Consider the following 17287-nt stretch of genomic DNA (forward strand, 5'->3'; position numbering starts at 1 on the left):
TCTACCAACTGAGCCAGCCAGGTGCCCTGTTGAGCGTCTTCTTTAAACTACTGAAGATTTTCCTAGCCAGGCCACTGACACAGGGGAGGGTAAGCAAGGCTGCACCCCCAAATCACACAGACACACAGCCCTCAAGCCACAAATATCCTTGGTCTGCAAATGCTGCCCATAAAGAGGCAGGGATACACCTGAAACAGAAGGGGGAGGTCTGAAGTGGAACCTACCAGTAATTATTTTTTTACTTAATTGTTTTGGTATCTATTAGAATCCTCCACTGCTTCAAAAGCCTTGAACACAAAACTCAGGGTAGAGAATGAAAAGGAGGTTCAAATTGAATTGGAGTGAACTGTGCAGGAGACTACCCAACTTAAGAGGATGTTAAACCTGTCCTGGCTGGTTCTTCCTGTGCTTCCTTTTGTTCTTTGGGTTACAAGCTGCCTCTCATGCATGCTCAAGCAGCAGAGGTAAAATGTCAAATTATCTACAACTTACTTTCTAAAGATTTGGCCAAAAAAATATATCGATCAGGGGCGCCTGGGTGGCTCAGTGGGTTAAAGCCTCTGCCTTCAGCTCAGGACGTGATCCCAGGGTCCTAGGATCGAGCCCCGCATGGGGCGCTCTGCTCAGCAGGGAGCCTGCTTCCCTTCCTCTCTCTCTGCCTGCCTCTGCCTACTTCTGATCTGTGTCTGTCAAATAAAATAAATAAAATCTTAAAAAAAATACATATATATATATATATATATATATATATATATTTATATATATCAATCTACCTAGGAGGAGACAAGTTACACAGGTATATTAAAGAGAGAAATTACAGGGATATATAGAGATGGATATTATTCTGATAGATAATCAGCAGATAAACAAGCAAACAGATACAGAGGTAAAGCAAGCGTGGTTGACTAAGTGTAACAACTGGTGAATCCAGGGAAAGAGTCTACACTTTACTGAAGCTTTGAAATCTTTCAAATTAAAAAGCTGACGAAAGATTGATAGCAGGCATATAATGCTAAAGGATAAACATCGTCTTCGAATATGCCATTTAAAGAGGCTTTACCTCAGACTTGGCACTCTTTCTAACACCTGGTGTGACATCTTTACAGTGAGTAACAACTTCTGTCACCCAACTCCGTCTCTCTGGGAGTTTGGACTCTTCCCCTCTGGCTCAGGGCCCTCATGCAGGCATTCCGTGGTTAGGCTCGGGTAGGTAAAGGGTTGTGACCTCCTTTCCCTGTGGCAGGTCAGGCGTCTGGAAGGCAAAGGCTTGTTCTGCCTCGGCATGTGACTGGTAAGCTAAAAAGGAGCTGGATGCTCATGAAGCTTCCGGTGTTTCAGAGGTAGGCACTCTAGGTTAAGAGACCAAAAGGCCCTCAAAGGACATTAAGGGCATAAAGTGGAGAGAAAGATAAAATTACACTCTCCCACCCCCCTTTTGCCACTCTAGATAACATCCTTAACTGGATATAAGAGAGGAGGGGTGCTATGGTTTCGACAAGGGAGTAAGATGGAAAGGGATTAGGGAAGATAGCACAACAGGGACAGAGGCACAGCCTGCATAAACTTGAGAAGAAGTGCATTCCTTTATGCTGAGTTCCACAATATCAGAGTACATCATGTGGTTTTTAAGGTTTCCAAAAATCCTGCCAGCTTAACTGGGCCCTTACATGACTTGAGAAATGTAGGAAGGCCACGTTACTGGTATGCAGTCAACCGTAACAATCGCAGCTCTTAAAACCTTTGTACGTCCCATTTCCAAGGAAACACGGACTCAGTAAGCCCAAGAGTTGTTCTCACCAGAACCCTTTACCAAAACGGCAGGAAGAGGTAAATGCCTAATTACAACTAGAAAGACCTTCCTATCCTTTAAGGAGGTGAAAGCTGCTTTTTCTATACACCAAATCATAAAACAGCTAATGCACATTGGGAACTTCAATTCATCACGCACTACTCCAAATCATTTATTTCATAATAACCCTATGATGTAGGTGCTATTATTAACCCTAGGTCACAAATGGAGAAGTTAAAGGAAGGAGAGATTAAGCAACTTCTCCAAGACCTCACAGCCAATAAATGACAGAAGCAGAATCCAAACACAGGCACCAATATCAGTGCGTTTCCCTTAACCACTAGGCCATCCCAGATCTCTTTAAAGTGATAAGAATGTCAGTGCCCTGTGAGTTTTAAAACAATTTTTCAGGCATAGTCTTTACTATATTTTGGAAGATCAACAGTGCCCTAGGAGTTTCCTTAGCTCTCTTTGAAGGTGAAGTGGAGAGAGAAGAAATAATATGACTTGTAGGGGTGCCTGGGTGGCTCAGTCATTAAGCATCTGCCTTCAGCTCAGATCATGATCCCAGGGTCCTGGGACTGAGCCCTGCAACAGGCTCCCTGTTCGGTGGGAAGCTGGCTTCTCCCTGTCCCACTACCCCTGCTTATGTTCCCTCTCTTGCTGTGTCTCTCTCTGTCAAATAAATAAAATCTCCAAAAAAAGAAATAATATGACTTGTAACCATGATAACAAAAATTATAACCACAGCCAATATATGAGTACTAACCATGTGCTAGGTAATTATCTTTACTAAACACTTGATATGCATTATCTTATGTAATCCACTGCCCAACTCTGCAAGGTGTTATTATTGTCACATTTTAAAAACAAGGCAGCAGAGGTTCTTGCCCAAGGACACAGAGCTTGTAAGTAGTGAACAAGTCTGACTCCAGAGGCTAGCTCTTAACCACCAAGGCATATGGCCTGCCTTGAGCAACTTGAGGACAGGGGCCACTGGGTAAATTTACCAATGAACCACCTAGCAACTGGCACAGAGCTGAGCACATAGTGCCTCACCAAGCACTGGATACCATGGAAAAGGTGGGAGATTTGCAAGAGCTCCCTTTCCTCTCCCACATGCTACAACAGAGTCATAAGTAAGTAAGGCATAGACTCCAAGCGTGTAAAACACAAGCTTTACACATTTACTCAACATGAGCACATGACTCTCCCAGAGAGATCCCAGGGATAACAACAGGAGAAGTCCCAGGCTTACCTGTCCCCGCATGACAGCAATCTGCTTATGGAACTGGCCCCTGTCGAAACCAGGATCTTTCTGCAAAAGGGCAGAGATAGAGCCTGCATGAATCCCTCAGAAGAACCCATTTTCTTCCCCTAAACAGAAACTTTCTAATAAAGAAAACTTACATGGAGCTTATGAGGCTTAGTGAAATTAACTACCACCCCAAGAACTCTGTTTCACAGATGGGAAAAGAGAACAAGTAAATATCTTGTCCTGAGTCTCATTATTATCTGACTCTACAGAACTCCAGGCTCTAGTGTTCCATTTGCCAAGGAGAACTCTGCAGGCACTGTGCAGCCCATGACACGCAGGATAAACCCACGGTGATTCACCACAGCTGTCAAATTTTTTTTTTTTACCAAACTGCCCCAAACCAGGTCTTGCTGTCCACATGCAGGAATCTTGCTTGCTCTTCATTGGCTACCACAGGTCAGAGGAGTGTTAGCCATTCTCTCTTGGCTTGTATCAGGAGCCATTAGAAAAGCCATTAGAAATTCCTTCTTCCATATAGTTTTAAGGTTGAGGCTCCCAGGGCTAACCTTGAAGAGTTCATACAGGTCCTCCTCCAAGTCCTTGACGAAGTTAGGGTCCGATATCTTTGGAAGAATCAGATCTTTGATCTCCTGAGAGAATGGGACTTTTGCCTGGGGCAACCAGGCCCAGTAAAAGGGATCTGAAAAAAGGAAAAGCACAAAGCAAAGCTGCCCATCTATGTCCTCCACCTATCAGAGCACTGCAGAAGGCAGAATGCCCCTCTCACATGATATACAACAGGAAAGAAAATTACAAGGGATGTAAATCCTAAAGGCTATAGAGTAAGTAGAGGAATTAAGATTCAAGGCCAGGACCGCAGAATCCCAGAGGTGGTGCTCTTTCTCAGACATTACGTGACCTTCCAGTGACTTGCCACTGAAGACATTCAGATGTTCCTTCTGAGAAGACAGACTGTACTGCAAAGGGTCTAATGACTTCCTACTTGTATCTCTCTCTCTTTCCAAGAGTTTCTCCGTTATTAACAGTACAGGGGCTGACTTCCATGATGTCAACAAGGAAGACAGAACACTGACAATAGCTTATATTTAGAAACACAAATGGGATAAATAAGATAAGTCCTCAGAAAGTACGAGAAAAACAAAAACACAGATGAGAAAACTCAGCTATGCGCTTTTAATAGGAATAATGTAAGGTAAAAATGACAATACTTTGTATTTTGCAGTACTTGCCATATGTCAACTACTGTGCTAAATGCATGAGCTGCATTATTCCATCAATTCTTAAAACAATTCTGTCATAGAAGTATTATTATCTTCACTGCATAGATGAGAAACTAAGACTGAGCAGGAAAAGAGCCAGACCACAGTGGTCTTAGACTTACATGCCCTCCAGGAATCAGGATGCTTCAGGGGGAAAGCCAGCCCATTGTCTATGGCAGCCACCTTGATAACAGGCTCCTTCACCACCACCCAGTCTGTGTCCTAAAGAGCAAGGAAAGACCAAATACTTAGGGTCCCACCTACCTCAAGCCCTTTATAGTAGTAGCAGAGCACCCTACCTCAACCCCCATAGGCACCAATCCTTGGTCAACCTCTGACTAGTTTCCACAGTTCCTAGTCTTAGGACATTTATGGCACCTCTGATTTGGCCTATTCAAGGGTCTCAGAGTCCCTTATCTTAGGAAAGGTGCATTTCCCCAGGACCTGCCACAGCCCTTGGTAAGAAGGAAACTGACACTAACAAAGATAACTCTGGGCCTTTCCTCCTAGTGAAAGGAAGTGAGTCCTGAGATTATGAAAAGAAAAAGGAAAAAGCAAATTATTAGCCAGCCAAGGTCCTTTTGTGTAGACCTTGACCAGATGCTACTTCACTGGTGACCACATTTTCCTATGACACAACAGAACCATGGAAGATAACAGCTGGCCGCTCTTACACAAGAGTCTCTTGCCATTTCAGTGATAAAGGGAAAAGGACAAGGCTGATTGCAGAGTAGGGCAATATACCTATGAGAGCCCATCAGACACTCTCGTGACTGTTTGGCTCCCCACTTCAGGTTCACAAGTGCCATCACAGAAACAGGATATGTGGGTTGAGGATACCTGCATCAGAGTCCCCTAGGATATCTTATTAAAAGAATGGAATCCTGAGTTTTACCCAAGACCTTTGGGAAAGGCCCAAAGAGTTTGTATTATTTTTAGTCAACTCTTCAGGTGATTCTGATGTCCCAAATATGAGAACCACTATTAGAGAAGGAAGTAAAAACACTATGAGAATGTGTTAACCAACCTACTGTGGTAAACATTTTGCAAAATATACATGCATTAAATCACCACGTTGCACATCTTAAATCTGCACAATGTTATATGTCAATTCTATTTAAATAAAGCTGGACAAAAAAACACTTATTATAAGGAATAAAAGTCAACCTTACTCTCTTATTCTAGGTAGCGTTCCTACTAATTCTTTAAAATGTGCAGACTGAGCAGGAATAGAAAAGCATGGTAGAGGATGAAAGCAATGAGAAAGTAAGGAAAGTTGCAGGAAGCAGCTTTTTCTAAACTGATGTTCTACGGAATTGTCTATTATGAGAAAAGTATTCTAAAAAAGTTTAGAAATTACTGGCCAAACAAAATTAAATAGATAAATTTAATGGACTACTTCTCAGGCCATTACTATGCTCCTATGCAATGTGAATCTCCAATAAAGGCATATGTAACATGTTCCAAACATATCTGAACCCTTCTTCATTCTGTATATATGAACATCATTCAATAAGATGCCACTTAAAAAACAGATGGAGGGAAAACTCTATCAAATATTAACCCATCAATTTTAAATGCATGTGCTATCTTGATTCTTCTGAATCTATGTGACTTAATCTCTGATTGTTATGTGTTTCTGTACTATGCATACACACTACCATAGCTCAACCTCTTACCCGAGAGCTAGAACTATCCATTGGACAGTCATATTTAATCAGCCAGTTGTCATTGCCTCGATCTGTGAACAGAAACATGAAGTTAGAAACAAGTGGGGTGACTTTCAAGTTCAGTCATGATGGACTACATATTTTTGGCACTTGGTCCAATCACTCTACTGAGAAAACTATAAAAAACTGATAAAGTTCTTTTTAAAGATTTTACTTATTTATTTGACAGAGAGAGACACAGTAAGAGAAGGAACACAAGCAGAGGGAGTGGAAGAGGGAGAAGCAGGCTTCCTGCCGAACAGGGAGCCCAATGTGGGGCTCAGATCCCAGGACCCTGGGATCATGACCTGAGCCAAAGGCAGCTTAACGACTGAGCCACCCAGGTGCCCTAAAATATTTTTAAATCTCTTGAAGGTATTGGAGACTTTAACAAGACCATTAAGAGTTAAAGTGTTGAGACCTGGGAGAGAAAGGCAATTCAGACAGAAGTCCATTATTTGTGGCTTCTTTTCTCCTAGAGCACCTGCTGATAAAGAGGATGAGAGGTGCAGCAGTGTTCTAACAGCCTTGGGAGCTGGGAAGACAAAATCCTAGTTCAGTGACTGACAAGGGGAGGAGACTATGGTAAATAACCCATGCTTTGGGTTGAAACCTGACCCACTACACCTTGGAACTAAGCAGAGTTTCCCTTCAATACCTGGAATTAAAGTGACTCTGGATTGCTGGTACCCCCTAGCTGCTTGCCACATGCAAACAACTTCTACACAGGACTTATATCAGCATCCTAGGCTTCCAAATAATTCTACCATTTTTGATATATAACATTTGACAATCAAAAATAACCAGGTATATAAAGAGTTATAGTGACACGACTAAAAATAACAAGACAGAAAATTTTTAAAAACCTACAAGGAGGGGCGCCTGGTGGCTCAGTGGGTTAAAGCCTCTGCCTTCGGCTCAGGTCATGATCCCAGGATCCTGGGATCGAGCCCCACATCAGGCTCTCTGCTCAGCGGGGAGCCTGCTTCCTCCTCTCTCTCTGCCTGCCTCTCTGCCTACTTGTGATCTCTATCTGTCAAATAAATAAATAGAATCTTAAAAAAAAGAAAAAAAAACCTACAGGGATTCCAAACAATGAAGATCTAGACTCTAAAATATTCAAGATAAAATCCTTGATATGTTTAAGAAGATAAAAAGCAAGATTAAGAATAGTAGCAGAGGGCACCTGGGTGGCTCAGTGGGTTGGGCCTCTGCCTTCGGCTCGGGTCATGGTCTCGGGGTCCTGGGATCGGGCCCTGCAGTGGGCTCTCTGCTCCGTAGGGAGCCTGCCTCGCCCTCCCCCTCTGCCCGCCTCTGCCTACTTGTGATGTCTGTCTGTCAAATAAATTAAAAAAAAAAAAAAAAAAAAAAAGAATAGTAGCAGAAAACAAGAATCCATAAAAAAGAATCAAACAGAAATTCAACAACTGAAAAATTTAGTTACCAAGTTGAGAAATCTGACAGATGAGCTTAACAGTAGATTTTGCCAAAGACAGAAGTAATAATCTGAAAGGTCACAAAAAAAGAGCAGAACAAAGCACCCAGGAAAAAAAGTGTTTCTAACAACATGTGACTGGATTCTCTTCTGAGAATGGAGAAAAATATAGGCAGAAGTAATCATTTAAAGAGCGAACAGGGGCGCCTGGCTGGCTCAGTCAGAAGGGCAGGCGACTCTTGATCTTGGGGTCACGAGCTCGAGCCCCATGCTGGGTATAGAAGTGCATGTTAAGTGTTTTTAAACTTAAAAATAAATAAATAAATAAAAGAGAGAATAGCTGAGAATCTTCCAAAAGTGACAAAGGGTATGGAACTACTGATTCAAGGGAAATTGTGAATCCCTAACAGGATAAATACAAAGCAAACTACACCAAGCATATTGCAGTAAAAATTCTGAAAATCAACTACAGGGAAAATCTCAAAGGAGCTGGAGAAAAAGAGATTACCTTAAAAGAAACCACAATAATACAGGAACAACTGACTTCACAGAAATCATGGGAACAAGAAGACAACTGAATGGATTTATTTAACTAAACTTCCAGTTCCAAATTCTACACCCAGCATACATAGCCTTCAAAAATGAAGGTGAAATAAAGACATTTTCAGACAAACAAAACTAAAATTCATCATCAGCAGACTAGTATTAAACTTTAAGTCAGGGTTGGGGCGCCTGGGTGGCTCAGTGGGTTAAGCGTCTGCCTTTGGCTCAGGTCATGGTCCCAGGGTCCTGGGATCGAGCCCCGCATCAGGCTTTCTGCTCAGTGGGGAGCCTGCTTCCCCCTCTCTCTGCCTGCCTCTCTGCCTACTTGTGCTCTCTGTCAAGTAAGTAAATAAAATCTTAGAAAAAAAAAACAACTTTAAGTCAGGGCACTTGGGTGGCTCAGTTAATTAAATACCTGACTTTGACTCAAGTCATGATCCCAGGATCCTTGGATCTGGCCCTGCCTCAGGCTCCCCACTCAGTAGGAAGTCTGCTTTTCCCTCTCCCTCTGCCTCTTCCCCTGCTTGTGCTCTCTTTCTCTCTCTCAAGTAAGTAAATAAAATCTTAATAAAATATGTATATATGTTCTCTAAGTCAAAGGAAAATTATCCCCAACAGAAGCTTGGACATAAAAATTTAAAGAGCAGTAAAATGGGTAAATATATTAGTAAATCTAGATAAATATTAGCTTTGTTGTGGTATGATAGTTTGGGTTTTTTTTAAGTTATCTTGTAGAGACACACACTGAAATAATTATGAATAAAATTAGATCTGGGGGCGCCTGGGTGGCTCAGTGGGTTGAAGCCTCTGCCTTTGGCTTGGATCATGATCCCAGGGTCCTGGGATCAAGCCCCACATCGGGCTCTCTGCTCAGTGGGGAGCCTGCTTCCTCCTCTCTCTCTGCCTGCTTCTCTGCCTGCTTGTGATCTCTGTCAAATAAATAAATAAAATCTTTAAAATTAGATCTGTGATTTGCTTTAAAATAATGAAAGAAGAGGGTGCCTGGGTGGCACACGTTGCTAAGCCTCTGCTTTCAGCTCAGGTCATGACCCCAGGATCCTGGGATCGAGTCCCGCCTCAGGCTGCCTACTCAGGGGAGGCCTGTTTCTCCCTCTCTCATTCCCCTGCTTATGTTCCCTCTCTTGCTGTCTCTCTGTCAAATAAATAAAAATATTTAAAAAGATAAATAATAATAATAAGATAAGTAAACAGAAATGTGAATGGGATAGGATTAGTCATGGACTGATAGTTGTTATGGCTGGAATGACCAGTGCCTACAGGTTTCATATATGCTCAAACGTCTCCCTAATTATTATTAATAACAGTAATAATAATGACAATATCACCTTATGGTTTTACAAAAAAGTGGTTTAACATATGTACAAACATACAGACACATATACATACATACATGCATATATAATTAAAATGTATGATGCTAATAGTACAAAAGCCTGGAGATGAAGCTAAGGGTTTCTACCAATTAGATTTTGGGAAATCAAAGATTCACATGGTAATCTTTAGACTAACCATCAAGAGAAAAGACAAAGCATTTAAACTCCTGAGCTAAAAAAGGGGAGAAATGAAATATTTGCAAAATAATTTAAAATTTTTATTTATTTATTTAGAGAGCATGTGTGAGCAGGGGGAGGGGCAAAGGGAGAGGAAGAAAGAATCTCAAGCAGATTCTGTGCTGAGGACGGAGTCTGACATGGGGCTCATTCTCAAGACCTTGAGATCATGACCTGAGACGAAATCAAGAGCTAGATGCTTAACCAGATGAGTCACCCAGATGCTCCTAATTACAAAATAATTTAAAAGAAAACAAGAAAGAAAAGAGATCATAGGAAGGAGGAGAGGGGGAAAAAAAGACAAGAACACAAAATGGAAAGAAATAATAGAAAGGAAATAATAGAAAGGAAATAATAGAAATAGAAAGGAAATAATAAGATCGTGGATGAAAATCCAAATATATCTGCATGTACATTATAGATAAATAAACTAAATGCTCTAAAACTAAACTACAACAGTTGTCTTGCTGGATGAATAGAACCGATAACCATTTAGCTATTTAGTTTAATAAAAAAAAAAAAGACTGAAATTGCTAAAATCAGAAATGAAAGTAGGTCATTAATACCAATTATATCAAAATTTTAAAAAAAGGATTATAAGCGGGGCGCCTGGGTGGCTCAGTGGGGTAAGCCTCTGCCTTTGGCTCAGGTCATGATCCCAGGGTCCTGGGATCGAGCCCCGCATCGGGCTCTCTGCTCAGCAGGGAGCCTGCTTCCCTTCCTCTCTCTCTGCCTGCCTCTCTGCCTACTTGTGATCTCTGTCAAATAAATAAATAAAATCTTAAAAAAAAAAAAAAAGGATTATAAGAAGGTACTATAGGCAACTCTATGGCAAAAAACTGGATAACCTAGACGAAATGGCCAAATTCCTAGAAACACAAAATCTAAAGACTACACCATGCAGGGGCGCCTGGGTGGCTCAGTCTGCTGGATGTCCAACTCTTGGTTTCAGCTCAGGTTGTAATTTTGGGGTTATAAGAGGGAGCCTGTGTTGGGCTCTGTGCTGGGCACGGAGCCTGCTTAGGATTCTCTCTCCCTCTTCTCCTCCTCCCCAACTTGTGTGCACATGAGCATGCCCCCTCTTGCTCTTAAAAAAAAAAAAACAAAAAAAACAAGGGGTGCCTGGGTGGCTCAGTGGGTTAAAGCCTCTGCCTTAAGGTCAGATCATGATCCCGGGGTCCTGGGATGAAGCCTCACATCGGGCTCTCCTTTCAGCGGGGAGCCTACGTCCCTTCCTCTCTCTTCCTGCCTCTCTGCCTACTTGTGATCTCTCTCTGTCAAATAAATAAATAAAATCTTTAAAACAAACAAACAAAACTAAACTCTTAAAATAAAACTTAAAACTATAGAAATCAAAATAGTGTGGTACTGGCATAAAGACAGACATAGACAAATGAAATACCATACAGACATAAACCTTTACATATATGATTCAAATGGTTTTCAACAAGGGTGAAAAGAACCTTCAACGATGAAAAGATAGTCTTTTCAACAGATGGTGCTGGGAAAACTGAATATCCACATATAGAAAATGAAGCTGGGCCCTTACCTTACACCATATGCAAAAATTGACTCAAAATGGATCCATGACCTAACTCTAAGACTAAAAGTTATAAAACTCTTAGGACAAAAACACAGGGCAAAAGCTTCATGGCATTAGATTTGGCAATAATTTCTTACATATGACACCAAAGGCACAGATGATAAATTAAAAAAATAGACAAACTGGACTTCATGAAAATTTAAAATTGCATCAAAAGATACTATAAACAAAATAAAAAGGCACCCAACAATATGGGAGGAAATATTTACAAATCACATATTTGATAAGGAATTAATATCCAGAGTATATAAAAAACTCCTATAACTCAACAATAAAACAACCTGATTCAAAGATCGGAAAGACGTTGAACAGACATTTCTCCAAAGATATGCAAATGGCCAAAAAGTACATGAAGGGATATTCACAACATCACTAGCCATTAGGGAAATGCAAAATTACAATGAGAGACCACAGTATACCTATCAAGTTGGCTACGAATGAAAAACAAAACAAAACCCAGAAAACAACAAGTGGTGATGAAAAGTAGAGAAACTGGAACCCCTGTGCGCCACTGGTGGGAATATAAAACGGTGCAGCCATTGTGGAAAGCAGGATGGCAGTTCCTCCAAAAATTAAACATAGGTCAACCATATTTCACTTTAAAAAAATTAAATAGAACTACCATTTTCTCCAGCAATTCCACTTCTGGGTATATACTTAAAAGACATGAATAAAAGACATGAAAGTAGTGTCTCAAAGATATTTGTACACCCATGTTAAGCAGCATTAGTCACAAAAGCTAAAACATGGAAGCAACCCAACTGTCCACTGATGGATGGATAAGCAAAATACAGTATATACATACAATGTACATCCAGCCTTAAAAAGGAAAGAATTCTGATATATGCTGCAATATGAATGAAGCTTAGGGTCATATGCTAAGTAAAATAAGCCAGTCACAAAGTGACAAATACCAAATGAGTGCATGGATATGAGGTACTTAAAGATAAAACTGTCCTGGGATAGTCTTGCTACTATGAGTGACTAGGGATCAAGAACAAAAGTACTCTTGATGTCGCTTGGGGAGAGCCAATGTGTCTTCTGTCTGAGACGGGGAAAGAGGCTAAGATAAAACATCAGTAACTGCTGGCTCCGGGACTCACCACCTCTGGTAACCACAAACAATGTGCCTGAACAAAGCTTGTCTTGGAAAAGTATTTTCGAGGCCCTTCTGACTCAGGAAAGCTTCGTCCCGAGAAGGCACTCCAGTGTGGAGCTCGGCAAGCCCCCGGCCTCCGTGCACCTCCCGGTGGTCCGGCACGGGCCCCAGGCCGCCCAGAGCTGCTCACCAGTGTTGCGGATGATATAGTCCAGCACCACCAGCCGCTCGAACTGCAGCAGCAGCTGCCGGTTAGTGTTCTCCGGGAGGGGCTCTGCTTCGAAACGCCGGAGCCAGTAGTCCGCATCTTTGTAGCCTTCAACAAAGAGCTGGAATGAACCAACCTGCAGCCGAAGAGGAGGAATAAAGGTATCTCCCCACTGTTCAAGTCCAGAGAGCCCACGAGTAAGCCGTGGTGGCCCATAATGCCCTGTGGCGTTTATATCAGAAAAAGGTCATGGGATTCCCCATACAGATTCAAGAAGCCCATCTAAATGGGCCGGTGGAGTAAAGTGGGAAAGTGAGGGGCTCTGTTCTCTGGAGAATTATTCCCCAAACCTTAGGCCCTCAGAAATGAGGGAGACAGGAGCCTCAGACATATTCATGTCTACAGGCAAGTCTCTAGGTGCCTTGTTTCGCCACTGGGGTAGTCACACCACACACATCATCACCTTGCCTAAGCCACACAGGTGCTGGTATACCTTTGGTGGCAGTCCGATGCGATTGAACCGCTGCCCGACTTTTGGCACTTTCTCTAGTGCAAGCCGCTTGCCCCTGGACTTCACTCGGTCAATGGCACTATAGTTGAAGGTATCGCTGGCCAGGTACACTACCTAGAGTGGAAAGAGAACAGATACCTAGGTTACAGTTGAGTATGAGGAACCATACCACGACCGCACGGACTAGCTGGACACTCACCAACACTGTTCCTCTTCCAGTGGATGCATAAGGAATGCACTCCTCGGCCTTCCTAATATGAATAGTTCAGGCCAATGCAATGTTGACAAAGAGATGCATGTCTATCAGTTCCGGGGCTGGCCCCTAAAATCTCCCATTATCCTTAGTTCACACTCCCCAGTCTGTTTAGCTGGAAATGAAGGGCTCTGAGATGGCAAAACCACATCATGGAAAGATCTTACATTTCTTGTCACTACATAGAGGGAATGACAAGGGATCAGGGAGAGCTGCCTGACTGGCACGAATCTAGGATGTGAGCAAAATCCATTAAACCACCGAGATTCAGGAGTTGTTACAGCAGCTAGCATGAGTTCCCCTGACTAATAAAGCCATCTCCTAGGTTGGGAGAAGAGGGCCCAATGCCTATTTTCTCTCCAGGTAAAAACAAATTGCAATGTACTCTATACCCTTTTATTTCTTTTGAATTCTGCACTATGTGCAATTTGTTCACATTTTTTAAAATATTTATTTATTTGACAGAGAGAGAGAGACAACGAGAGCAGGAACACAAGCAGGGGGAGTGGAAGATGGTGAAGCAGGCTTCCCGCTGATCAGGCAGCCTGATGCAGGTCTTGATCGCAAGACCCTGGGATCATGACCCAAGCCAAAGACAGACACTTAATGACCAAGCCACCCAGATGGCCCAATTTATTCACATTTTAAAAATAAACATTAAACATTAAAAGATAAACATTAAAATGGGTTTTAATCTTTACTGAATTGCTATATATATATATATATTTATTGAATATGCTATATATACTGAATTGCTATATATATAAAATATATATTGTCTGCATAGATTATATATGTATATAGCAATATATATATTATATATATTATATATATATTATATATTGTATACATTATATATAATATATATTGTCTGCATAGATTATATATGTATATAGCAATATACATATAGATTACATATATATATAATATCTGTGCAGACTATATCTGGAATATTACACAAGAAACTTGTACTGGAAGCTACCTCTGAGAAAGGAAATGGAGTGGCTGGAAGGCAGAGGTGCGAGAGAGGCTGAATTGCTCTTCTCCGTTTACCTTATTGTGCCTTCTGATCTCCACACCAGATGCATGCATTGCCTACTCAAAAAAACATTTTTTTAAAAGATTTATTTTTTTGAGAGAGAGAGTGAGCATGAGCAGGTTAGAGGGGCAGAGGGAGAAGCAGAAGAAGTGGAAACAGGCTCCCAGCTCCCTGCCCAGGACCCCAGGATCACGACCTGAGCCAAAGGCAGATGGCTTTTGGGTGGCTTAGTCATTAAGCATCTGCCTTCAGCTCAGGTCATGATCCCAGGGTCCTGGGATCGAGTCCCGGTTTGGGCTCCCTGCTTGGAGGGAAGCCTGCTTCTCCCTCTCCCACTCCCCCTGCTTGTGTTCTCTCTTGCGCTGTGTCTCTCTCTGTCAAATAAATAAAATCTTTTAAAAAAAATTATTACACTTGATTGTCAAATTGTAGTGATATCACTGTAATCCGTAGATATATCCATTATCACCCTTATCACACCGTCTTGTGATTATCCATTTGTACATCTAACCTCTCTCTCTCTCTTTTTTTTTTTAAGATTTTATCTATTTATTTGACAGATAGAGATCACAAATAGGCAGAAAGAGAGGAGGAAGGAAGCAGGCTCCCCGCTGAGCAGAGAGCCTGATGCGGGGCTCGATCCCAGGACCCTGGGAACATAACCCAAGCTGAAGGCAGAGGCTTTAACCCACTGAGCCACCCAAGCACCCCTCTAACCTCTCTCTTAAGACTAAAGAGATCTGGGGAAAAAGAGAACATCTTACTTTATGCATATTACCAGCCTCAGTATCTAACATAGTGCCTGGCACATGCTCATTAAATATTTATTAAGTGAATGCATGAATGAGTTACAAACTTCTTTCAGAGACAGCAACAAGTGAGTCTCAGCACATAAATAACTAAAATCAGATTTGAAAGAAAATTCTTTTTTAAGCCTTGCAAAGTTCATTACAAATAACTAATTATTGTGCCTATGACTCAGAAAGAGGGACAGAATCATTCCCTCCCTCCTCTCCATTCATCTGTCCATCCAAAGTTAATGCAAGTGTCTACAATGGATGTGCTAGGTATAGTAGGTTGGCACTCTGTGCCCAGGAAACACACGCACAGGAATTAAGGAGAAAAAAGGCTTTCCTAAGAATATCTTGCCAGTTTCCATAGTGAAAACCCTCACTCTCTCAAGCAATAAACCACCCATTCCCCCCGACCCAGATTTATTTTCGATCACTCTCTGTAACAACCCGCTTTTTTCTCTATGACTAATGAAACTAACATACCCCGAAACCTCACAGGAACAGAGAGCAGAAACAAGCTATCGAGTGAGACCTGGAGCCTTACTATTTGAAGCTCCATCATAACATGAGCCCTGTTCCCAGTGATAGCTGCTCTCATCAGCTGGACAGACTCCTGTCACAAAGGTGGGGAGGTTGGGAGGGGAGAGACTTCCTCTCACTATTCTCCAGCAGCTATAGGTTAAAACTTGAAAGGTTCTGTCTCATCTCAGTCTCATGGAAGATGAATATTTTGTTGTTGCTTTGATGCAAAAGATCCTCAAGCCACATTAAGATTCTCTAACAGGGAAAGAGGAAGAGCAGAGATGGGGAAGAACAGGATCCTGGCAGGTGACATTCTGTTATGATAAGAATGGTCATAAAAGTACCACAGGCTAAGACATATGGAGAATTTGCAAAGGCACCAGGCAACGTGTTTTACATGGATTATCCTGTGTAATCTTAATAGCCACCTCATAAAGTAGGAACTATTTATAACCCTATTTTTATAGTGAGGAACCGAGCAGGCAAAGCGTGTGAGGCTGTCTTAAGTGATTTGCCAAGGTTCACTCAATAAAGAGTTGCAGAGCCAGAATTTGGACTCCAGCCCTCGTTCCTAGGCACTCTACTCCAGAAGCACAGGCAGGACAGGCACAAGGCCCTGTGCGGACTGCTACTTACCTAGTAAAGAAAGGCAATTACAGCGATGAGCACAAGTATTTAAAAGAATGTTTAGAGTCTAGGAAGGGCCTAGTAGGAGGAATTCAGGTTAGGCAGGAGATCTTTGGAGCATTAATTATCATGCAAGACATTCAAGTGTGCTATTTAACTCTGTATACAGACAGAACAAAAGCATAAAAGGAAGAATGAGCTATATAAGGCCAGATGACAGTGGGAGCTATAAGCAAACACTCTCCCAATAGATTTGAGTTGGAGGATCTCTAGGATTGTCCCTCATGGTTTGATATTCACTCAGTCATTCAGATGGCACTTCCGGAATAGTTACTATAAAAACAGTACTCTGCTTGGGGCGCCTGGGCGGTTCAGTCGGTTTAGTGTTCGACGCTTGATTTTGGCTCAAGTCATGATCTCAGGATTGTGGGATTGCACTGAGCATGGAACCTGCCTGAGATCCTCTCTCTTCCTCTGCTTCCCAAACCCACACAACCCTCCGTCTCACATGCATACTCTTTCTCTCAAAACAAAGAAACAAACAAAAAACCACAGTACTTTGCTAGGTGCTGAGAATAAAAGGAAATTTCAAGAAATGGTCCCTGAATTCTATGAACTTACAAACCAGCTGGCTTATTGTTTGGAGTTTGGCAGTAAAAGAGCAGACAGTTAAACAACCAAAACAATCACAGTTTCTTCTAAAATACCCTGGGAAAACAGAAAAAAGAGGTTTGAAGGGAAGTTCCTGTCTGTTGACCCATCTCTTTGGCCAGAGTCTACTATCTAAACCTGCAAAGAAAACCTCAAGCAGGGGTCTTTAGTCTATTGGCATGGTCTCTACAAGGCCAAGGAATGGACTCCAACCGGTCCATGAACCATCCCCATGAAATTACATGCAAAACAACAATTGCAAATATATGAATTTTTTCTGGGAATGAGATCTCCAGCCTTCATCAAATTCTCAGAGGATTAAAGCCCATAGCTACAAAGATGCCCCTGCAGCCTTAGGGCAGCAGATAGAGCTTCACTTGAAGTTGTTACTAATC

At 41.9% G+C, this 17287-nt stretch overlaps 1 protein-coding gene across 1 annotated transcript in view; it reads right to left on the minus strand.

The window, feature by feature from the left end:
* PI4K2A (phosphatidylinositol 4-kinase type 2 alpha) overlaps positions 1–17287 on the minus strand; it is a 30000-nt gene that overhangs the window by 2185 nt on the left and 10528 nt on the right. Inside the window, exons 3-8 of the mRNA XM_032882948.1 lie at positions 12989–13120; positions 12478–12631; positions 6007–6068; positions 4450–4549; positions 3614–3747; positions 3048–3107 (exon numbers count right to left, since the gene is read on the minus strand). Coding sequence (XP_032738839.1) covers positions 3048–3107; positions 3614–3747; positions 4450–4549; positions 6007–6068; positions 12478–12631; positions 12989–13120 — 642 coding nt within the window. The remainder of the gene's footprint in view (positions 1–3047; positions 3108–3613; positions 3748–4449; positions 4550–6006; positions 6069–12477; positions 12632–12988; positions 13121–17287) is intronic.

This window comes from Lontra canadensis, unplaced genomic scaffold (genome assembly GCF_010015895.1).
Source record: "Lontra canadensis isolate GAN:19392208 unplaced genomic scaffold, GSC_riverotter_1.0 scaffold3, whole genome shotgun sequence".
Taxonomy (NCBI): domain Eukaryota; kingdom Metazoa; phylum Chordata; class Mammalia; order Carnivora; family Mustelidae; genus Lontra; species Lontra canadensis.